This window comes from Idiotropiscis lumnitzeri, chromosome 1, assembly GCF_059441095.1.
Source record: "Idiotropiscis lumnitzeri isolate Australia: NSW breed Sydney's pygmy pipehorse chromosome 1, RoL_Ilum_1.0, whole genome shotgun sequence".
NCBI classification, from domain to species: domain Eukaryota; kingdom Metazoa; phylum Chordata; class Actinopteri; order Syngnathiformes; family Syngnathidae; genus Idiotropiscis; species Idiotropiscis lumnitzeri.
This window is the reverse complement of record NC_142391.1, coordinates 14,351,525-14,376,282: the sequence shown is the minus strand read 5'-3', so window position 1 is coordinate 14,376,282 and position 24,758 is coordinate 14,351,525. Positions and strand designations below refer to the sequence as shown.

The 24,758-nt window shown below is 41.2% G+C and overlaps 1 protein-coding gene across 8 annotated transcripts in view; it reads left to right on the top strand.

The window, feature by feature from the left end:
* The window catches only part of dlgap2a (discs, large (Drosophila) homolog-associated protein 2a), a 154,599-nt gene that overhangs the window by 98,521 nt on the left and 31,320 nt on the right, over window positions 1-24,758 (top strand). For 6 of the 8 annotated variants that reach the window (XM_088319234.1, XM_088319203.1, XM_088319196.1 and 3 more), the window contains 3 exons: window positions 6,149-7,284; window positions 15,083-15,297; window positions 23,364-23,432. In XM_088319234.1, coding sequence (XP_088175360.1) covers window positions 6,149-7,284; window positions 15,083-15,297; window positions 23,364-23,432 — 1,420 coding nt within the window. The remainder of the gene's footprint in view (window positions 1-6,148; window positions 7,285-15,082; window positions 15,298-23,363; window positions 23,433-24,758) is intronic. The other 2 variants (XM_088319239.1, XM_088319210.1) reach the window with 1 other exon arrangement.

Below are 24,758 nucleotides of genomic sequence, written 5' to 3'. Positions count from 1 at the left end.
CTGAAATAGGCTCCAGCATACCCGCGTGAGGAGAAGTAGCTCAGATAATGGATGGATGGATGCTTTTTCAGTTATTTCTTAATGTATGACACAAAAGAGCAGCCAAAATGTTGAAGATTACCTCAAGTATTGTCTTTCCTGGAGGAACAAAAGAACGCATACTGTGACAAATCAAATTCCTTTCTGACATCTCCCGCTTTGCTCCCGTTTTGATTGGCACAGAGACTGAAAGTGATGAAGAGTGCTGAGCACAGCACAGATAGCATGCTTCATCATTAACAGGCTCGTGATAAGTATTCAAGCATTCAGCAGCTTCTACTTATCAGGTCACAATCATCCTTCTCCAGCTAAATGCTGTGGCTCACAACGCGGGTGTTAGAGTTAAGGAAAATTGCCATTCCACATTTTCTGAGGACAGTCGACTAATAGCTCCATCATGGTATTGGTGCTGATAGAATAATGTTGACGACTCTTTGGATGGCTCATTCAAGTTTGCTCTACCTTTAGATTAGCGTTGGTCAACATTCTCCTCTATGGAGACTATGCTCGTATGCGTCCTTTGTTAATACTCGCAAACTCCTCCGACAAAATGGACACTCACTTCTGATGGCCGTTCCTTTGTTCTTGCGGGCAAAGCGATGTGCAGCTGGGAGCAGGTAGTCATGTTTATGTGGGAGTGGGGTGTCCTTCTCCATGTCTCACATCACACAGCACACCCAGCTGCATGAGCACTACCTCATGCAGCGCGCTAAATCCACCAGGTACCGCCTGAGGCGACAATGGAACGTGCACAGGATGCATAGGCGACGACAAAGGGAATAATGAATGGTATTTTTTTTCATGGAAATATTTGATGTCACTTTTCCATATTTATAAGGCAATATGAAGGTTTATTTGTGTTAAAATATCACATTGATGTAATTGTTGCATATTAATGAGAATGGACTGTTTTTAGTCAGATTTTTGTTCACAACCCTGCCCCCATTAAAAAAACACCATCATAAAAGATCGGAATACAGTACAGTTTTTTTTGTAATATTTTTGGTCTGCATGTGCAAATGTGTTTTATGCCAAACTTAAAAACCATCCATCCATCCGTTATCCGAGCTGCTCATCCTCACGATGGTCGCAGGCATGCTGGAGCCTATCCTAGCTGTCTTTGGTCAGTAGGCAGCGTACACCCCGATTTGGTTGCCAGCCACACTCACAACCACACCTAGGGACAATTTGGAGTGTTCGATTAACCGACCATGCATGTCTTGTGTTAATATGGGAACAATTACTTTTTTTTTTTTTTTTATCCAGCGGCATCCTTCGAGTAACTCAGGATGGACCGCTGACCATAGCGTTGTAGCCAGCCTACCTCGGTCACCAAATGCTGCTGTCAAGCATGACAACCGGCTCTCCTCACGACCACTAAGTGGATTTGCTCTGTCTGACCGAAACATGGCAGCAGCCAAACGACTTCTCCAGCTCAACAAATCCATTCCACTAGGCTTTGTTTCCACCTCTCGTCCCTGTGGCAACAGCCACGGAGCAGCTCTCACAGTAATTCACTGGGAGAAGTTGAAAGCGCTGCCGGTATCTGTGCCTATATTCAGTTCATTTGAATGCTCGGTTTTGAGGCTGTCTCGAGCCAAACCATCATTGTTGTTGCCACAGTCTAGTCTGTGCAAACAACTCCGTGCCTCCCTCTCTCCTCCAACCCCTTATGTCCTTGTCCATCACCTCCTGTCTTGACTACTGTAACTCCATCCTCGTCGGCATTCCTCAAATGTCCCTTTATAAGTTTCAACTGGTCCAAAACTCTCTCAACCCAAAAAGTTGGATCAAACTTCACTCGTTCCCGGTCAAATTCAGAATTTAATGTAGGCTGCTTCTTTATACCTTCAAAATCATACCAAAACTTTGCCCCTCCATACCTGTATGACCTCCTGCACCTCGTCACTCCTGTCCTTCAAATCATCCTCATCCGACTGTTCCACCTGCCCATCTCAGCACCAGAAGGATTGTGGCCTTTGGCCACTCTGCTCCCCTGGAACTCTTTTTCTCCCGTCTTATTACTTCCAAAGAAAATAAATCTGACATGTTTTTCATTCTTATATTATCTCTGAGACAGAGTTCCAATGAAGGCACTCATCACCGACTTGCTCTCGGTTATTGTGCCGAACAGAACCGTTGCAGTTACAACTGCAGTGCTGCGGATTCATTTTTCGCCCAGTCGAAATGTATGCATGAATCATGCTGTGCTGTCACTTCGATGGACAAGTGAGCAGGATATGTGCCAAAGCCATAAGCCGCTGCCGTATTTTGATCAAAAGCGCCATGGTGAACCATTACAAGGCTTGCCGAGCTGACAGATTGCAGTTTTGACACTTTTTCCCTTGGCTTCATCTCAAACCTAATGACTCAGGCCATTTCTGATTCGCCCTGAGGGTTGAAGACACAATTCTCCTTCCTACGGTTTTCCTAGACAAAGGCTAGAATTGTCAGGGGAGAACATTTAACCTTTGGAGAGATTGATAAGAAAACCTTTCTATCGATTTGCTTTGCTCAGAAAATACAAGTCTGAGTTCACTGCAGGCATCTGGATGACTTGTTTTAGGGCAGATGGTGAAGGCACAGTTGTGATTGGGCTGTTTAACCTTAAAGGCCTATAGAGATGTTCAACTTCTAAACAATTTATACTACATGGGTGATTCCAAAAAAGTCATTGCGCAATATTTCAAAAACAAAAAACAATAGAAAACTCTATCTTGGACACACATGTTGTACAAACATTTTTTGTTTCATGTTTTGCAATTGCTCAATGTGGCCCCCAACGGCAGTGCAGACATCATAAAGCGATATGAGAATTCCTCCCGAGCATGCCTCAGGATGTTGCTGTCCACCGTGTTGATTACAGCTGTCATTCGATCTTTCACGTCATCGATGTTTGCTGGAAGTGGTTGTAAACACACTGATGTGAGGGGATTTGGCAGGCCAAGCGTGGAGAGCGTCTGCGCCTGCTCTGAACCTCTCAAGTATTCTGGATTGGTCGCCAGTCAATTAGACAACCAGTCTCACTTAAATTTCACACCAACAGTCAAAAGCAAGTCATGGGTCCCACGACACTAACACCTGTAGGTGACCTGTCGCTTGAACCATGTCATGTAATTTCTGCCAAGTGTGCTTTATAAAATGATGTGGCCATCCAAGAGCCACATACAATAGCTCTTCAGGTTTAGATTTGAGGTGTGATGATTAATCGATTAATTGACAACTAATCGATAATCAGTCAATGGTTTCGATGCATTTTTAAACTGAAAATTCTCCAAATTCCAGCTTCTGAACAGTGAATAAAACATTTGCAATTTTGAACGTTTTCTGAACAAAACAGTAACTAACATCTCAAATTTCCCCATTGTGGGACTAATAAAGGACATCTTATCTTATAACATAATTATTTTATTTGTGCATTGTCTGCACCGTCAATTTGAGCTAATGTGCTGTTTTTTGATTCAGCGATACTATTTCAAATATTTCTTTCCGATTCATCGATTGATCAATTATTAATATAATCCTTAGTTGTAGACCTAGTTGAGATTATACTTAAGAAAGGAGATTGAAAACAACCTGACATGAGAATAAATGAAAAACTCTCCACCCAATGTAAAACAGCATTTGTTATTCCCTTGGAAGGTTGTTCCTAATTTTTTTTCCTAGAGTTGCCTTTAGAATGGAAGCTGAACATTGACGAGTCCGCATGTGTTTCATTTGGCACCAGTACACTTTATGATCTTTAAACTCTGTCCCTAACTCCAGTTTGAGTCTTGGTTGGCAGAGGAGTCAGAGCTGTCAGAGACATAATGCTATTTAAATGCTAATGTGTTAAGGGGGCAAAGCGACCTTTACACGCTCTGTATTCGCAGGGTGTGCAGCAGCGTCAAGCAAAAACTTTACAAATGAGCCCCATCCTTTGACTTTTATCCTTCTTGCTCCACAACGCATGTCATTAAAGACTTTTGTTCATCACTTTCAAATCAAGACAGCTTTGGCAATGTTACTGACACGATCAAATCACATTTCCTTGTTTAACTGAATGTGACAGGTGACTGTTTTTGCAAAATGCATTTTCCACCACAAAAGGTTTAGATTTAGTTTGGACAAACACTGTTGGTTTTTGACCTTGTTCTTATCAATATCAATTAAAATAAAAAATAATAAATCAACTCTTCTAGTTTTACTTCAGTTTAAATGCCACCCACCCTTCATCCATACAATCAATGGATGCAATTGGCCCTTTTGCAGAGAAGCTAATAATGATAGTATATAGTAATAGTAGATAGCTGATACCCTGTAAAAACAACAAGCCTCTTTTTGTTCACACATTTTCATAGAGAGAGCAGCTTTATATTTTTGTATAAACCAAGTTTTTTAATAGCCTGAAAATGTTTTGCACATTTTTGGGGAATAATGCACCCTCTGTTATTTCCTCCCTTGAGTTAAACCGTCAAAGTGCAAATGTCTGTCGAGGGAACGGCGTAATGAAGAAAGAGAGAGGTGGGACAGATTAGTCTGTCATCTGTGGTATAATCCTTGGAAATGCCAAAACTCTGCTTGGAGATAATATATTCAGTGCAGCTCTCCGGTGTACCTGGAAGAGTTCACAGAGGCAGGAAGACAGTGACGGAAGCTGCAAAAACAATGTTCCATCAATAATCCACCATTTTCCTTCTGCTACAATTTAGAGCAAGCAAACTCGAGTTTAGCGGATTCACCCAATGTCGCCCAGCCACTGTAGAACTTCTCAGATAAGCATTTTCATGGAGCTTCTCCTGAGGGAAAATGTCTTATCTTCCGAGTCCTCCCACCCCCAGCCTCATGCACGCGTAGAGTAGCCGAGATTAATTTTATATCAGACTGCCAAATGGATTTCCTCGTGTAATCCAGGTAAACAACGAGAATTTGTTTTCATCTCGACAGATGGAGAACGACAGCAACGGCGGAGTACGGTTGCACCTCAGGGGTTGAGAACTTAGCCCTCATTAAAAATAAGTTGGAGAGGAATAAATTTAATGCACTTTGAAAAAATAAAAATGAAAGTCCACCCTTTGTCGAAACACAATGAGGAAAATGTTGAATATATAAAACAGAATCATATTTTCAGGCTTTTATTCCCATGGTCTTTATTATAAAGGAAGTTTGTAGACTCAACCCTGACCGTAAATACTTCAGTTAATCGTTCAGTAATTGAAATAAAAAAATCCTTAAAGTTGAGGAAAATTATGCATTTAAGATATGTTCATCAAAAATATTGTATCTCAATGCGACTAGAATTTTGACTAATTCCATTTTTACCATCAGCTGTCAGACAGGTTTGAGAGCAAAATTCAAGACATGCAAAGGCTCAATCCAGCACAATTCACAGCAGGTCACTCACGTAAATTACAATTACTTGGTTGTTTAATTTCACACCTCATGGATGGGTAGTCCTCGAGAGTCCTATTTGGATACGAGCAATTAAAAAGTCATTTTTGCATCATATGTCCCCGTTAAGGCTACATATTGGGCCAGGGATGTGGCTACATCTCTCATATTCTCCACTGGGCTTTGATGGATTACGCCAGAAGCGCACGCTAATGGGCTATTATTTCACTGCAAATTGGATAAATGACAATGCAGGCTCCATCCAACCTGTCACCTGCTGTACTCTTTTTTATTTTTATTTGACTTTTCCCTCCTTTGTCTTTTTAGTCGTGTACATTTACACATCTAAAGCAGGGGGAACATCTGATGATTTTGTGGAAACATTTTTCATGGAATGTCAGTGAGAAAGTGCGCTGAGGACAAGCCTGATTGTGTGTCTTGTCATTTGAAAATGTGTATGTTCGGTTTGCCTTTTTTATGAAGTTATGACATTTACACCTCATCAATTCAAAATGCTTTAAAAGTCTCTTGAAAGTATATTTCAATCTGATTTTATTAGTGGTATAAATAATCCCCATCTCTTCTCGTTTTAACATCTCGTCACTGAGTTAAATAAAAAATACACCTTGCATTGGAATATACATAATATACAATCATCCATTTCTGTTTTTTAAAGACTTTTTAGTTTTTCCCAATTCTTTATATCTTCTAATATTCTTTCTCTCCCACTAATTTTCAGACCATCAGTATTCATGGTCCACCTCGCCGTACTTCGATGAAGAAAGCTACTCCCCTCCACGCAAGAACATGAAGGGTCTCTCTGGTGGCCGTCCCGCCCACCTCCAACTCACCTCTTCCACCTCTGCCCACACATGTGGCTACGGAGATGTGGACCATTCCCTCGAGCATCTTCTCCACCACGGAGATTCTCGGCCCCCATCCTACCTCCTCAGCCCCACCGAGAGCTGCCCACTTGAAGGTCGCCATCGCTTCTCCCCGAGGAGTTCCATCCACTCGGAGTGCATGGTAATGCCGGCGTCCATGGCGCCAACGGACCACTCTGTCGCATGTAGCACTTTTCCACGCATGCACTACGGAAGCGCTTCGCGAGAAAGCGGGGGCAACACCTCCGGCGGCAGGAACGACGGCTGCTCGTCCTCGCATGGCGGCAGCGGCAAAATGAACCGAATTCCAGCAAATCTTCTTGACCAATTTGAGAAGCAGATGCCGCTTCACCAGGATGGCTTCCACACACTGCAGTATCAACGCACATCTACTACAACGACGACTACAGAGCAGCGCAATGAAAGCCCCGGGAGGATCCGTCACTTAGTTCACTCGGTGCAGAAACTATTCACAAAGTCACACTCTCTAGAAGGGTCCTCAAAGATGAACGGTACCAAAAGCGATTCGCATCGGGACGGCTCGCACCATCATCACCACCACCAAGGCCACCACAAACACAGCAAGCGAAGCAAGAGCAAAGATCGCAAAGGTGACGGGAGCGGAAGGCAGCGTTCAGGAGGTTGGTGGAGTTCAGACGACAACTTGGACAGTGACAGCACATACCGACCGCCGAGTGTCATGTCGCGACACCCCGTGGACCAAATCAGTCACTGTTACCCAGAGTCAGTGCACAGCCACTTAGCGGGAGACTTATCGCTAAAGACTTCAAAAAGTAACAATGATGTCAAGTGCTCAGCGTGTGAGAGCATAGGCATGGCACCGGACGGCAAGTTCATGAAGAGGAGCTCCTGGTCTTCGTTAACAGTCAGTCAAGCCAAGGAGGCCTACAGGAAGTCTTCGCTTAATCTGGAGAAACCCATGACGCCAACAGACCTCAAGCCCAACCTCAGGTCGTGTCACTATCTTCAAGTGAGTTGAATAGTTTGAATAGCCATAATCAAATGGCTTTGAAAAAGTCTTCTTACAAGTATTTGCTGTCTGCAATTTCATTTGTTTACAAGCAATATGCAAAGTTGATTTGCTTAAACACAAAAGACTCTGAAAGGACTCAACACGCCGACACGTGATAAAATTAACGACATGCCCCAATCAAAATCCCCTCAACCCGCCAAGGAAAATGTCAAAACACCAGATGGAGAAAAAAAGTCCCCCTCCTTGGATGATCAGGCTACAATGGATGCCGATTGGGCAACATTTAACACACAATGTGGTGGCTTACAAAATTAATTATAACAATGTGAGAGTCCATTTAATAAATGCTGGAGCCTATCCCAGCTGACGATGGGCAAAAGACACACTACACCCTACTTGACATCAGATTTCATCAGGGAAGTCTTAATTTTAAGATTTAAATATTTCTACTGAGGTAGACGCGAATTGAAAATGATCGAGATTATTTTTTCCCCCAATATATCTTTGGTACAAAGAAATAAAATAAAAAATCTTGAAATTACAGCACAAGACAAAAGTCATAAAATACCAAGAATAATAGTAAAATTTATGTCAAATGAATTTTCATTATTTAAACTTTCCTTTAGGACGAGTGTTCAACATCCGCAACGCGGTACGGGTAATTGTAAAAGTAAAACCTTGTAAAATCTCTCTTCCGCCTTGCTAATATTTGCAACATTTCTGACAGATTCAAACATTCCGCATGCTTTTGTTACTATTACAATTTTATTTTATTTTTTTTTATAAAGTGTGTGAGTTACAAGTGGAATAATTTCCTCTTAATTTTAAAAAGGATATGAAACGGGTGAGTTTTGTAACACTGTATCCCATTTGTGTTCTCTGCCTGTTGTTCACATTTTTTTTGGGGCATAACACCCATTACATGGCTGTTTTAGAAAAATCAATATCAGATTAATGCTCTTTAATTTACAGCAAGATGACGTCTGACAGCTTCGTGTACGTTAGGCCTGCAGACCAAATAAAATGAGCACGTCAGCATATTGGGAGCAACATAGAGAGTGTGTTGTAAATAGGAAGCCAATACGCCTTTCAAATTGGCCAGCACAGCCAAAACAACACTCACTTTAAGCTTGTATCAACATAAAATGTTTTCAGGACTATTTTTGGATGCAGGTAGACAGAATTTCCATCAAGTCGAGTGCAGTTGTCCGCAGTGAATTTTACCCTTTCCCCTTATTTGTCCACTCACTTTAGCTCGTGTCTGACTTGCTGCACCATAAACATCTTTAAAAATAGCATCTTCTCCTGCTTCCTGCCGCAGGGTTATATATAGCTCAGCGTTATCAATCCAATCCATGCCGGGGTGACACGTCTTCCCCCTCGCAGGAGAATCGATGTGTTCCCGAAGATGCATTGAAGTGCATCAAGTAAAATATGCGAGCCTCCTAAAGTGTGCTCTTGAGGAGAGGAATTCATTTTGTTCCTCATGCACATCCAAAAACATGGCGGTCATGTCCAGTGCTTCAAAGAATCATTCTTTGTCTTTGTCCACAAGTAAAAGTCAAAGGCATGCTATGTAACTTGTGATCTTAAAACTGTTTTTCGCCAATTAGTGGCATTTCTGAAAACTAAAAAGGTACTCCTCCAAGGTAGAAATATTGTGGCCTGATTAAGGACTTTACAAATAAATTTGACTTGACTCCATCCTACCTGTGCGGGGTGGGTTTTCTCCGGGTACTACGGTTTCCTCCCACATTCCGAAAACATGCATGGTCAGTTAATTGAACACTCCGAATTGTCCCAAAATGTGGTTGCGAGTGTAAATGGTTGTTTGTCTCTGTGTGCCTTGTAATTGGCTGGCAACCAGTTCAGGGTAGATCCCGCTTGCCCCGAAGACAGCTGGGATAGACTCGAGCACACTCGTGACTCTTGTGAGGATGAGCGGCTTGGATAAATGATGGATGGATATTGAGACAGTTTTTGTGTAGCCTCAACATTGGATCAAAGTGAGATTTTAATTTTACTGCGGTACCTCAACTGAAATTAGCCACAACTTTTCATCACTGGGACAACCAAAATTGTATCTAGGGACCCTCTGCCCTTATTGTCTGTCTGTGTGAGAATGAGAGAGTGTGTTGGGGTGCGGTATTCATCACACGCCAGATGGTTTGATGATTGTCCAGTCACCTTGTTTGTGTCCTTGCCTGATGTCAGAGGGAACAATAAAAACTGTGCGATTGTTCTACGAGTATTACAGAAATGTCAGAAATACACGAATGACTTTTGTGTGAATAAAGCAGGTGCTTAATGCGAGAGAGGGTTTGTATAATAGATCGATTAAACGGTCATTGGGTCGGACAATGATCGATTCACAGTGGCTGATCTTTCTCTGATATGACAAATGTAGCAGAATCAGGTCAGACGTTTGCCATCACTCTCTGTCTGTGGCCAAGTCATTTTGCAAATTAGCCCCAGTTAGCCTTCACCAGCACATACTCGCTTGTCATTTATTCACATGTGCCTAATGAAAGCACTGGATAGCCTTAACGCATCAATCTGCTGCTACCAGTTGAGCCATCTGGTGGAATTCCAAATTTCAAGATGTATCATGGCTCCTTATCTGAAGTAAAATACAAGCATACTTTGTACATGCATGATATGTAAAGGATCGCAGAAAATGAAAAGTTGGAACACTTCACATTTTTTTGACTCTGTACAAGACGTGTGAGTGTCTGTAAGTCTTTTCCAGTCGTCAACAAGATGTTTTCCTTTTGTAGTTCAACCGGAATGTGTTTAAAGGGGTGAGTTCAGGGTTCTGTTCATCCAGATGAAACTCACCTGATTTAGATTTAGACGACTTATTGATCCCTAAAAGGGCAATTCCTTTGCTGTTCACTAAAACACGACCACGACACACCCTGTGTGTTATATGACAAATGACAAATAAGGATTTAAAAAATAATAATAACAACAGAGGCCATAAGACCATAAATAATAAATAGTTTATAATAAAAATGAATTGTAGTTTAGTCATTTTAACTCATTCACTGCCATAGACGTCAAAGATCCATTTTTTTTTTTTTTTTTTTTTTTACTGGGCTGGTCGTGAATGACTTAAAATCATCACGCCCACCTTGGTCTGCCCCATTTCATGCTAATTAGCCACATGCTAATGCTGTGCTAGCAGTTAGCCATCATTCTTATTGATGAGGTCATGTTGTTCACACGTGTCATCCAAGTGTCAGCACCTTGATCGAAAAGCCCTCAAAATGACATTTTCCTTACATCGCCCCTTTGTAACCGGGGGGGTTTGACGCCACGAACTCTGCCTTTCCTTCACTATCGACATTACCACATTTCTTTTTTTTTTTTTCCGCCCCAAACATTGCATTAGAATTAGTGGAGAAAAAAAAAAACGGTTCAACAGTAATGGCGAATTAGCAAATATCATGGATAACTTGGCTTAAGACGTCAAAACCCCCCTTTTTTTTTTTCCTCGGCTGGTAGTGAATGAGTTAAAGTCGGTAGTCGAGCAAGCTTTGAGCACTGTGAGAAAGAAAATGTCCAAAACCAAACTACATTCCTCTGAAGTCTTCAGTCTCAGAGATAAGTTTAACTCAACCGCTGCATGATCGGTCATTTGAAAGAGTCCCTAGCGTTGTGTCAATGTTGTGCAGTGCTTACTAATTTGCAGTCAGTGGAAGTCAGCCATTTTGGCAAAAGCAAAGTCACTTTTTCTCTCCATATACAAAACTACTTCAAAAATTGATCACAATTTGACATTTTTCCCAGAAGGATGTTTCAGAGGGATTTGAATGGGCAATTAATTGGAAAGTTGACTTGACAAAGGTTATGCTTGAGAGATAGAAAGAACACTATTAGAACAATGCGCCCCCTTCACACATAAAGATCTGTTCCCAATGGTTTCATTCGAAGACAGCTGCCGTGAACCACTTCTGAGTAAAGATTACGTTCGAAAGGAGACACGAGGGTGAGAATCAGATCAGCAAGTAGGCTTGCACTGCCAACAAAGGACAAATTAGATTGCATTAGGTTAATAAGTCGTAATGAAGAATGGTGGAAAAGAGTGGTAAGCTTCTGTCAAGCACTTAGCGCTGTCCTTTGCTTTTGTTTCAATGAGGCCGTGTTGCCAAGTTCTGACAAAATCGTTGCATTTCAAGCGAACACCAGCTCACCCATTAGGTAGTCAAGGATATTTACATTATACCACTTACGGACACAAACGCTTGTGTTGAAAGCCGCCATATGCCCTCTTCACAGCGATGATCTGAGATCGCACTGGCCAACTTCCCATCATCCATCCCCGGAAGTTTGCCTTCCTTATAAAAATACTTCGATCTTCTGTGTGGACTCCAGCAAGTCTATTTCTGCTTCTGTGACTGCGCGCCTCTCACTTGCTGTTTTTAAAAGCAATGAGAGTAGCCGCCTCTATTCGCCAAGAAGCTCATTGACTGTGTTCCTAGCCACTATGGCGCAAATGTCCGTTTTGAACTGCGATCATCTGCAAAAATATTAAAAAAAGAAAACGCCACCAATGTACCATTCATTATTCACTATTAATGCCAACTTGAATTAAGCATGTCTGTCTTCGGTCAGCAGTAGTTTTTACTACTTTGTTGACATAGAGCTTGAAGTCTTAATTGATGTTTTTTCAGCTGTGCAGCAAAAAGTCCTGAAAAATACTTCAGTCAAGGCTCTATTTATAAAGTATAGGGAAAGGCTTTGGGGTGCGCGTATATGGGAGCGACTGCTTCCTTCAAATGGCAGCTGGACCACTTACAAATGTTGCCATGGGTTTAAATGATCTCACAGCTGATTGGTGGTTGGTGTACTTAGCTTCGGGATTAGTGTCAGGTGTGAGGAGAGAAAAGCAAATGGTTACAATGCTCCTCCTCAGTTTTAACCCGACCTAATACACCATCAGCAATCTACGATAAATTTTCCATACATCACGGACGACCCAGATTACCACTTCTGAACATGTGCGTCACAGACAAGCGGGAGAAGTGGGAGACAAGGAAATTTTTGAGAGGAAAAACAAAACCGCCCAAAAAAAACAAATGATGATCTCCTATTGAATTAGCCATCGACGGATTTGGTCGTCGACATAGTCGGAACTAGTCGACCAATCTTGGCAGCCCTTTTGGCAATTGACGAGAGGCAAGCGCGTTGTCGTTGCTCAGCCAATTTTCCTGACTGGAGTGGGCGTGTTACTATCACAACATGGGCAGGACTTGAAAAATGAGGATCTAGTCTACATCACAACAATGTCAAATTCAAAACTCCTCATATTGCTAGCCTTTGTTATCTAAAAAGCATGTCAAAGTTAAACTATGTCACAGATGCATAAACTGATCTGCAATTTTGACTTTTGACTGATCGCATGGGACCTATTTGCAACATGTCTCTTATTGTGAATCCGCAATTTTTGTGCAGTTTTATACTACATTACGTTCTATAACGATGGCGTTACATGTTCATGTTTTCTTTGGAGTAAGCTTTGCCAGGTGTGTTACTGTCGACTAGTATCTCATCATTCTTGCTTCGATTTGAGAAGACAAAAAGAATTGGAAATAGAAACGGAACACAGCACCTGCTCCAACACACACAATCTATCCTTGCAATTTTGCGGGAGGGAAAAAATGTCTATTGGTGGGATTGCCGGTGACTGACCATTTTAGAGCACTCGAGCGCTCCCTCTCTCTCTTTATCTTTCTCGCCCTTGTGCTCATCTATTTCTACATCTCTCTCTCAATCCCACTATTTTAATTTGATGGGAGTGACTTTTTTTTCTCTACTTTTCTTGTCTGGGTAGAGCCTGCACAGTTAATTAATGGAATGTACTGCTGATGTCAGAGCATTGGCTGAACCCTAACAAGCTTCCCAATACATACACAAGCACGCGCAAATGCTCACTCCAGGATTCAAAGGCAACAATGAAATTGCTTTGAGTAAATGCAAACCCATGCTAATGTTTGTAGATTATACGTTACTGAAACAAATAATATTTTTTTACCGCCATTACTCTCATCACCGGTGAAATATGCCCTCGCCTGCGTACTCCTGTTAGAAGTCGGGCAGCATCCTTCTGAACTAGTTGCCATCACGACAGGGAAGACTGGCTAACGCTGACATAGAGGGCATTGCACTAATGAAGATGCACGCAGGAGACAAAGGCATGTATAACTCTGTTAAAATCACTGAAAGAAAGTGAAAGCTTGACTGCAGATAAAATCCTCATCTAGACTAAACTCCCTCGCTCAACTTCTCATTCCCACCATAAAAGGGGGTTTAAGTGTTTAAAAAAAAAAGTTTGTATATTATTGGTGTCAGGTGCAAACCTCTGAATCCTACCAAAGCAATGTCATTTTTGGCCTCCTTCTGGAGGTACCAGCATGATAGGTGTAGAGCTGCCATCGGTTTGATCCTCAATCACATTGAGTAACCTTGTGTATGAAATGAGCTATGTGAAAAAGTAAAAGCTAACTTGGTGGCTATTTTGTTTATTCAATAAACCAGTGAACTTAACTCTTCTCGTAAAATTTACTTAGAATGTCAGAGTGCAAAAACTTTACTAGATTTTTTTATGTAAATATCACTCCCCGTTTTTTACAGTGCACAGGTGAGTCTATGCTTAATTAAAATCCTGGAAATTGTTCCTATGTTCGCTGAGAGCTAGAGATATGCTGTACAGTTTTTATGTTTTCATGTGTGATTAATCATGCACACGTAAAAAAAAAAAAAATCACTGGAACATACTACTAAACTACTAAAAGTCATTTATCTCTTTGCCCGGGATAGATTTGGGCAAGCTACAAAACTGAGTCAAAGGGTTAATTAAGTCTTGGAGGGGGGTTGGTATTTTTAGATGTCTAATTAATGAAAATGAACGCCAGAGGAGAGGCACAAGCAAGTGTGGAATTTGTTTGATTTTTAGATTGGCCGATAAACTGAATAGATTCTCTGGCCCCTCCCTGGTGAGATTAAAAAAATAACAGACAAGGCAGTGAATACCTTCACCCAAGATGTGATAGACAACACAGTTCTCACAGGAAGCACACACTGATGGTGTCAGCGGCATGTGCGACTCGACTCATTATTATGGACATTTTTGATGAGTCTGTCATGAGCGGGCTGTGAAATATCACAGCTCACGTGAGGATTTGCATTTAAAATGACAATATCACAATAGCCAAATTTATAGCTCATTTTTTCAAGTGCATATAACACATACATAAAACATGAACAAGATTCAATAACAATAAATAAAGTTAAGCCAATAAAACATGAGGTCATGTGCCAGTCAATGCAACCGCTATCTCTCCTTCGCTTGTAAACCCAAACGGCATTCGGATAACACCGGGAAGACTGAGGTATCGAGATACACCCAAAAAAATAAATCAACAAAAGAATTTGAATGATTTAATTGGTTTTGATTGAAAAGATGCAAGTGTGAATAAAACCAAATCAAATTGTTCCACTTTAAAATATATCAAGATACAACTTTGATTGTAGATATATAGAACTAGCTTTGAATGTCACAATCACAGGACTGACAAGTCCATTCATAAGTATGTGAAATGACGATAAGGAACTCATCGCATCACACCCTCTCAACTAAATTGTTTGTTTTGACTTCCCAGGCTCTCATTTTTAGTCATAAAAACTTAGCATTTGAAAAGGGATGTGTCGACTTTTTACCGTATATCCAGCGTACTTGCCCAGGGGCTTTGCTCATTGGACGGCCTTCATTACATTCTATCCCTATCCCCAGGTTCCCCAGGATGAGTGGGGGGGATATCCCGGAGGCGGGAAGGATGATGAAATCCCTTGTCGTCGAATGCGGAGCAGCAGCTACGTCAAAGCCATGGGGGATGAAGAGAGTGGCGAGTCGGATTCAAGCCCCAAGACATCGCCCCAGAAGTTGGTGCGGCCAGACGCCCTGGTGAAGGCCATCATCAGACCCAGAGAGCTGTTGGACTCTCAGAGGTACATTGCATGCGTCTCCTGTAGAGTTCACCTCTACTTCTGTTTGCATGATGCTACTAGTGGAATGTCTTCACGTAGCTCCAGTCATTTGGCCCTCGCATTGACATTTTTGTTTCTTTTAATTTTCATGCCACCGTGTAAAGTGTATGTCACAAAAATGGAAACTTTTCAACACCACCCATACTTCTCTCCATAAATGTTATCATATTTTGAGTCAAGACAATTGTTGGTACTTGTAGTAAAATATGCAGAGCGTTTCATTACAAGACAAGGTGTCAGAGGTATGAAGATATGATGGTCTTGCCATTAAAAAAAACAAAAAAAAAAACATCCAAAATTAGTCAATCTTATTTGCATAGGTTTAACTCCCGTGTTTAAATAATGTTAATTACTTTAAGATTTCAAATGGCAGTTTTCAAGTGTCATCCACAAAAATAACAAACCAAATATATTATTCCTCATCCTTTAAGAAATGGTTCTTACAAAACCTTCTAAAAGGTTATTTGTATGTTTTATTTTTTTTTTTTAAGACACGAGAAAATTCAGTCCGAAAAGAGCTTTTTCCAAACTCCATTTAATTGGACTTGGACTTGAATAGTGAGTATGAAGGAAACACATGAACAAAATGTAAAAAGTAATTTGACTTTCTGGATAATGTCCAGATAAAAACGAAACTTTGAAAAATGTGCATGAAACCTTTGGATAAGAGAAAAGCTCGGTTTTGAGATGTAGTGAGTTCAGTACCTAATAAATTGAGTCTGCCTCGAATTTAAAAACTCTGAATGGAATAGAATAGAATAGAACCATCTTCATTTATCATGTACAGACACATTAAATGAAATTTGACCTCTGCATTTGACCTGTCACAGACACAGACACAGCAAACACAATGTTGGTGTCATCCATTGGAGGAGGCGGTGCCACGGAGAGATGTCTGGGGTATCATTGTCTTGCTCAAGGGCATTGCAGCTGTGAATTCGGTGGGGGTAGTCTTCAACCAGGGTCCCGACGGTGGCGGGCGACAAGGCCGCTTACTGTAACTTGGATTTCCTGCTGCGAATAATTACAATTCGGGAATGATTTGTGCTTCACAGCGCCTGTGATTGTGAAATGCTTTGCTAAACAATCACATTTTACGGTTGGAAATCACACTCTGCGTAGCATATTAATTGGTAAACAAACAGTGGATTAAAAAAAAAATTGAATCAAGATGTGGTTTTTTTTTTTTTTATTTCAATCAAATTAATTGAGTTTCATTGAAGAGTGCATGGACATTCTGGGACAATTAGACACGGACCAAAAGATAAGCACATCTTGGAAATGTGGTGTTTGCAGTTCCCACTGGGCTCGTGTGGGTTGATTCTCGTTTTACAACCCTGGGTCCGGTCTTTGCAGATATGGTTTCTAGACCCAACAAAAAGGACCATCCTGCACCCTGACAAAAAAAGAAGCAAATATATCATATACAGTACATTCGGGGTATGAATGGAATTTGAATATTTGAATGAACAGCCATTTGGTGTAACAACTTCAATGCTTTCGCTTATACCAGAAATGATTCAGATGTGTAGACACATCTGCATCCCCGTCCTGCTGAAGATGTAATATAAGGCCTACGGTGCAGCCTTCGGTGTGCAGTGTTAAGGCGCTCGCTATTGAACTAGCTATAAATGCAATTCTGGACCTTATTTTTCTCATGTATTTTGTTGTGGCACAGCAGTATTTTTGCGTCCGAGTTGGAATTTGTGCTTTTGCTGAATTCTGAATGGATAAAAACTCTTTATCTACGTATATGTGGTCTGTGACGGACCAGTGACCAGTCCAGGGTGCAGTCTGCCTTTAGCTCGACGTTAGCGGTGATAGACTCCATTCCGTGAGTTGCAGTATACCGTAAGAAGTATTGAAAATGTGTGGATACGTCTTAAAAACCAGTGTAGCATCATATGTGGGGGGGGGGGGGGGGGAAGGTTGACATCACATTTTTTCAGGGCTTCCTCACTCATCCCACAACATTTACAGCCTTTTAGTTTCGTAGACTCTGAATTCCCTGTTGGTGTGAGTGTCTCTGTGTTGTCCCTGTGATTGACGGGTGACACCCAATTTCAGTCTGAGTTGTTTTAGTCTGTAAAGATAGTTTGCTGGAGTAGCCAGTAGCAATACAAAATTCTACAGCCCACCGTGATTTACTATTAAGAGGCTTTGTTTGTTCAATCTAGTGGAGGTTGCTCCAGAGTGGATGGCCAATTAACCTTAAGTTGTCTCTGTAAGTCGCTCAAGGTTTTGCAGGACGATTGAGATTGTTTTGGCAGATGCCTTCAGTGTGGATAGTTTGATCATGGAGATTCCACATTCATTTTTTTTTTTACTCAGTCCAGAATTGAGCCTATGCAAATGACCTAAAAGAAAACCAGGACCATTTTTCTTTGTTTTCGTCAATATGTTTGTATTTGTTAATATTAACTCCAACGCAACTCTCACACAAACCTGCAAAATAAATTCCAGCTTTTGCACACTGATCATATACTGTATAATGAACAAAAACGTAAATTCATTTACATTTCCGTTTATCATGAACTAAACTCATAGAGCTAAGACTTTTTCTATGTATTTCTCTTGAACGTTGTTCGCAAACCTGTCTGAATGTGTGTCAGCGAGCTCTTCCCCTTTGCGAGCTGATCCGTCAAGCAAGCTGACATATCAACATGATGATTAGACAGCATGATTGTTGCGCAGCCACTTCGGATGACAACCACAAAAGGCCACTCTAAATTTGACATGATGTGCTGTGCGAAGCAAACAATGATCACACTGGATATGGACTGGGTCAATCACCACCGCAACCACCCCAGCACCCAAACTCCGCCCGAAACTGTAAAACTGTACATTTTGCAGTTGCTTTGTATTGTGGGCAGCCAAGTACAATAATTGTGCAATTAAAGTGGCCCCTGGTTCATCCCCCAAAAAGTTCAGCTCCAGCATGCCCACACTGAGGATAAGTGGTTCGGATTAATGAATGAATGAATGATTGAGAGAAATTCAAATGTCTAGTGTTGATGACATGTGGGCAGGGTTTACAGTATTTGTTTTTAGCATGTGTCAGCTGCAGCGCCATATGCACGGATCCATATACGGTACTAATTATTGCAATTTGGCAGCTTGGCGATGATGTGCTGCCTCAACGAATTTTGACAATTATACTTTTACATCGTTTTTGCAGCGATAGATTAAATATCTGCCATATGGAGACCATAAAAAAAAATTAATGGTTTTCCATTACATTGCACTTGCCACATGCTTTAAACACACTTCCAGTGTTTGCTAACCACTGCCAGGGTACACTAGTGTAGTAATTGCCAACCTTTATTGAGCCAAGGCACATATTTTATGTTCACACCACCAAAGAAGCATGTAACAATAATCGGATACATATGGCAATAATATAGTTCTCTTTGTTCTTTGTTCTCCACTGAAAATGACATCACAGTGCCTAAGGGCTCAGGTGACGATAAATCTTGGCTTTTCTGGGTTTGGTCATGTGACATTCACACGCTAAACCCTGCACTGTGAAACTGGTGTGCTTACCAATCATCCACTGTGCTGCCCTCTTTAAAGTTAATCTGTTCAAATGCCACATTGACGACAGTTTATGATATACATTATATGACACTATCTTGGGTTGTAAAATTCCAAGAATATTCCAAGTTGGAAATTTTTCATAAAAATTGTCAGGAATAAAAAATGGGAATTAAAAATTAGTTTGCAAAATGCAAGGTTGGCCGTCAACAGGAAACTTTAATATAGGCGGGAACAATATATTGGGGAAATTATTAAATAAGTTCAGAAATTTTGTACATGTTCCAAATTTGATGGCCACAAAGCGAAGAGTTTGTGAGTGTCCAGCAAACTTTGAACGGGCCCTGACGAAAAAAAACAACACTCGCTACTTGTGCGCACCGTCGCAAGGCTTGACCGCCCGTTTTATTTAATTGCGGATGAAGCGTGAGTAAAGTTTGAATTTGAGAAGAAGAATCGCTACAAAACCAATAGGGTCCTTGCAACAACCGACCTGATTAAAAACTATTATTAAAAAAATCGAAACCACGAGTATGCAGGGCGCTCACTGTATTTGTTACCTTCTGTCACTGCTAGGTAAAATATTTTACAGCAAATTAATTATTCATTTTAAGATAATAGCACAATCCTTGTCGATCTTCTTTGGTGAAACCCCACACTTTATTTCCGACCTCCTCCTCACTTACACAGTCAACTGGCCTTTCGGGTCCTGTAAACAAAAATGTCTCGATATCCCTGCTACTACCATAAAACCCAAGGTGACAGAGCTTTTGAAGCTGTTGTATGCAAATCGGGGGAGAAAAAAAAAAACTATTGTATTTCTGCGAGTGAGCCCAAGACACTTATAAAAGCTTTATTAAGCCGCTGAAAATGCTTTACTCAAATTAGCTTATGGTTAACTTTTTTGAGGCATTAACAGGGTTTAGCATGGTATCCACGTCTTGTTATGCCATGGTGAGGGTTAGGGTTAGACTTTATTATCAGAGCAGCACAGATTGAGAGAGCATATTGATACCGTACCCCTGAAATGACAGGCGTTCTTCAAGAACTCCTCGGTAATGACACCCTTGGGGGCACTCCTGCTGTTTGAAATGAATTCAATAGCAAAGCTGCACCTCTCGACTCAATAATACCGCAGCTGCAATCAGTGGACTCCGAGTCTTCCATGCTGGTCAATAGCTTCTTTTCAGTACAGCCCAGCAGAGTCTGTGTCTATGCACCGAACGAGTCATTATTCAGGGAGGCCTTGGAGTGCAATAACTGCAGCTGATCGGCCTCCCTGCTGTTGAATCATTGGATATCATTCATCATATCGTTTACAGCAATTCAAAATGGATGGTCTGGGCCAGTTTTGGAAGATGTGGAAACATGCCTGAGCACAACGACCTCGTATATCACAAGCGCTTGAAAGGAACAAATGCTTTTTCAGTAATACGTAGTAGCATTGTAATTATCCTTGATTGAAATCCCTTGACATTTTTGTCATCAAGTACGATCGACTTGCTTTTTGGGCATGTATTCAGAGTCACATCTTTTATTCCACAACACCCAGGTTTCTTGGAATGATGTGAAGGAAATGTTAAGACCTGTGAAGATATAAGTGTGATGCCAGTGGCGGGCCGTGCATTTCACACCTAGGCCTTCGGTAAAGTCCTACTTAGTCCGACTTGAATAAATCCCCCTCATAATATACAGACACACACTTACGCACTACTAGGGGGTTGGATGACCTCGGCTCACGAGATCGAGCATCTCTTGAAAGGTCAGTCTTGAAAGTAGCCTTGCAAATATATGTGCAATCTAATCCACACTTGCCCGTCCTTCGGCCATTGTGGGGTAAAAAAGCAAGAATATAGTTTTGATTTTCTAAGGCTGTCTAGTGTGGATTTGTTCATTCCATTTCTCACATGTGAATATCGTATCACCGGATGCGTTCGTCACCTTCAAAGTGAGGCCTGCAAGAAGGCCTTACTGTCACCAACCCATTGCGACTGTCGATCAACTCGAAGAGCCTGTTCACTCACACAGCACTGACACCCGCATGGTTGATTCTGAAGGCCTCGGACATTTAGTACCTGCCACTGGTACTATGAAATCTGCCTGACAACACAAGCAAGGTCAATTCCGATTGGATAAAGGCCTTGACCGTCCACCACTGTGTGATGCCATATACAAATCACGATTCTTTCCGGTCCTCTTCATTTTCCCAGCCACCTGCTGAGATACGGCAAACATGTTGTCACTTCTTTTTAACTGGTGCTATCTTAACGCCGGCTTTGTGAATTTTGCACCCCAGTATACGATTGTGTGGCAATGAGCACGGTCTGCAGCTTCAGTGATGAGGATGTGACACAAAAAGTTGGGGATGCATCATTGTTAGTCAGTATGTGACTAGCTGGCTTAACATACAGCAGCTGGGTTGTGCGTGCGTGTGCGTGTGGGGGGGTGTGTGTTGGGCTTTCACTCTGAGGGCAGATAAATCATGATGTCTACAAATGATGTGTTTATGAGCTTACTGGAAGTAAGAATGGAACAAGTACAACAGACAGGCTACACTAGACTAAAAAGGATCTCGAGATATAACATGATGATTCGACACACGCTAATGTACTACTAGTGCACCTGGCAAGAGCGCTCATGCCATTTCTCGTGGTTCACTGGACTCTTGGGAAGGAATTGGATTGCAGTCTAGTCAGACGGTATAAGTTGGATTTCGCTTGCACTTGCAACAATTTGATGCCCTACGGGGGCATTCAGAGGCGTCACACTCAAATTTGACAGCTGACGCAAAGCATGTGAGTCGAGAGCGGGCTGTCGGGTTGTGTCACCTTCTTCTATTGTTTTCTCTTTCAAGCTCTTTTTGAGGCCCTGCTGGTTGACAGGGTCGCCTCTTTGTTCATCTCGCCCATAAAGAATACATCACAGACACACGCCTGCTCAGCTGGAACAGCCCGGAGGGAGTGTTAGATGACAATCATTGTTTTAATGGATGATTAAGGATGCCTTCCACCCCCATTAAGAAGTCTACGCACATACCAAGGCTTGAAATAAGAAGTCAAATGAAGGAAATATTTGTTTGCTCTCAGGGTATCTTCATTTTAGTTTGAACACTTCGAGCACTATAAAGAGTATGAGTCTAATTCCTTGTCAATTGGTCTAAGGTCATAATCGCACAGCCATGAACTTATTGTGATAAATTTTGATTTATGATTTTGATACAAGAAATGCTAAGTCTAAACTGAAAATGATACTGTATTTGTGCATGAAATTGCCCCATGGAAAATGTTTTGAGACAATACGAATTTAAGAAATAGAAACTGTTGATTATATTTTTAAAAAAGGAAAACAATCGTTCTTTATTAAATGTTTGATTTTCTGTTGATATTTTTCCATCGATAGCTCCTTAACCAAGAAAAAGTATATTTTATCTGAATCATTTATTCAGTAGAATATTCCAATGGTAAAATACTCAATAGCTGCAACCCTTCAATTATTTTTAGATTTAACAATGAAAACTATGACAAGGGAGTTATCCCCGAGATTAACCTGCAAAAAATTGCCCCTCGGAATTACAAAGTTCCTCCTCAAATGAAGTCATTGATTAGCAAAAATGCTCATCAAACAAATAAAAAAAAGTTACTCTGAACATACCAATAATCGGGCCGAATTTAAACATGTTTCTTCCTTTTGATCAAATTCAACAAAGTTCTGGTTGTCTGAAAGATTATCCTAACAAATCATCCTCTGGTACAGACTGTGAATAATGTCCTTTCACCATGCTGCTTCTCACGGGCCAGATCTAGCACTACAGCTAAAGCGATGAGTACTAAATACGAAGCCTTTTGGTTTGAGGGAGGAGACTCAAAATGCCACTGGAGCTACACCCTCGTTATGTGGGTGGTGGGCTATGTTGGTCACCCATAAATCATATTTTCCTCATCATATTTGGAGATGATTGCATTTTAAAATGGGTTAACAATGTTGAAAAATGGTACGTGTGTTCCCCACTTCCAGTATATTAAAACTTCACCCTTGAGCATGGGAATTCTGTTTTCATCCAGAAGACTGCTATTAAATATTGAGTACAACTGCTGCATTGCTTGTCATTTTTCTTTGGGTCTGAGGGCTGTCGACTCTAATATAAATGTTTTTGGAAGATCACCTATACCACATCTCACTTTGCCATACTTCTCCAAAGAATCCTCAGCTGTAAACATCTTTCTCAGACAATGTCAGCGTTCAAGTCAATCAATCCTTTCGATTGGTTGCCAACTAAATGTTACTGCAACATTTTATTCATTACATAAGAATTCATGCTGGTCATGTTATGTCACCCGAATGTTTGCATCACTTTGGTGAAAACTCCCAAGCAAACATTGAGCTCGCCCCAATTTCTGCAAAGCCACTTCCAGCAGACTAATGCCCAGTGAAGTCATCTCCATCCAGCTCCCACTTGTGGGACCCTGTAACTCTGTTTTCCTCTCTGCCCACAGCTCTTATCGCCTGGATAAAATCAACAGTGACATGCGTAACTACATCACCAATTTTGCTGCAGACTTAAGGTGAATACGCGATCAGTGTGTCCCGTTAGCTTTCGGTTGGTGCCGCGTGGCAGTGGTCAGATGTCAAAGGTGGCTGACTTGCTGCCATTGCTGACAAATTGATTGCCGATGAAAGGTCAATGAGAGATCACTTGGCATCTTTCTCACGCATTGAATAAAAAACAGACACAGAACGGTGGCACCGCTGCGATCGAACAAATATATATGGCAGTTCTAAATTGTAGAACTTATTTAAATGTATATTTGTGATATACAGTGGTTTGCAAATGTATTCACCCCCTTGAATATTTTGACGCCTTGTCATGTTTCAAGCTTCGAACATAAAGATAGAAAATTTTATTTTATTTTTTTTTTGTTGAAGAATCAACACCAAGTGGGACGCACGGGAAGTGTAGGTGAGAGTTCTGGATTCTTGACTGCCGATGGAAGAGAATCTTTATATTTGTGGGGGGCTGTGTTGAGATTCTGTGAGCACTATTAAATGCCAGATTTATTTTAATCGTTACGTGTGCGGGTCTGACAAAGACAAGATTCGCAAAATACTTATACGTGTACCTGGTCTAAGGTTAGAGAGAGAGTATTTGTCTGCAGCAGTTTTAAAGTCCTCCCACAGATTCTCAAATGCTGAGGTGCCCAAGTCTGGTCCTCAAGAGCCCTAACCAGCCTGTTTTAGATGTCTCCCCCCTCAGAAAACCTGATTAAATTCTTCAAAACCAACTACTTTCACAAGCCACTGTATTTGCAGATGCACCTCATAAATCTCCCTTTTTCATCATTTGTAATCATCACGCAACTATAAAAACAAGTCAATCTCTATAAAATGAAGCAACTGCACACTGTTGCAGTCTTACTCCTTTGGCTATTTGCTTAATTCATGTGCTTTCCGGAGTTTCTTCTAATGTTTGACTTCTCTTATTGATGCTGGTGAATGAATGTTGCAAACTGATTCTTCCTGGGGAAAAAAACCCACAAAAAGCCAATTAAAAGGGAACAAGTGTGAATTTCAAATTACACACTCTCACGTGCATTTGACTCTCGAGGTTCCCATGTAACTGTTTCAATTCTCAGTGATATCATTCTAAAGCAGAACACTGGTTGAAAATACAGGCAGCATAATGTCTTTCGATTATTGAAATCAGACATTTTGAAGTCACCATTTGCCTCATTAATATCTGGATGCCTTTACATTGAATGGCTTTGCCAACATGGAAAATTCTCTTTTGTTATCAAAGTCACTTGGTTTTCTGAGGTTATTTACTGACTTTCTTTCTCCTCCATTAATTTGGCATATTCCTCCCCTGGCACATAGTCCAGAACAGTTCTCCT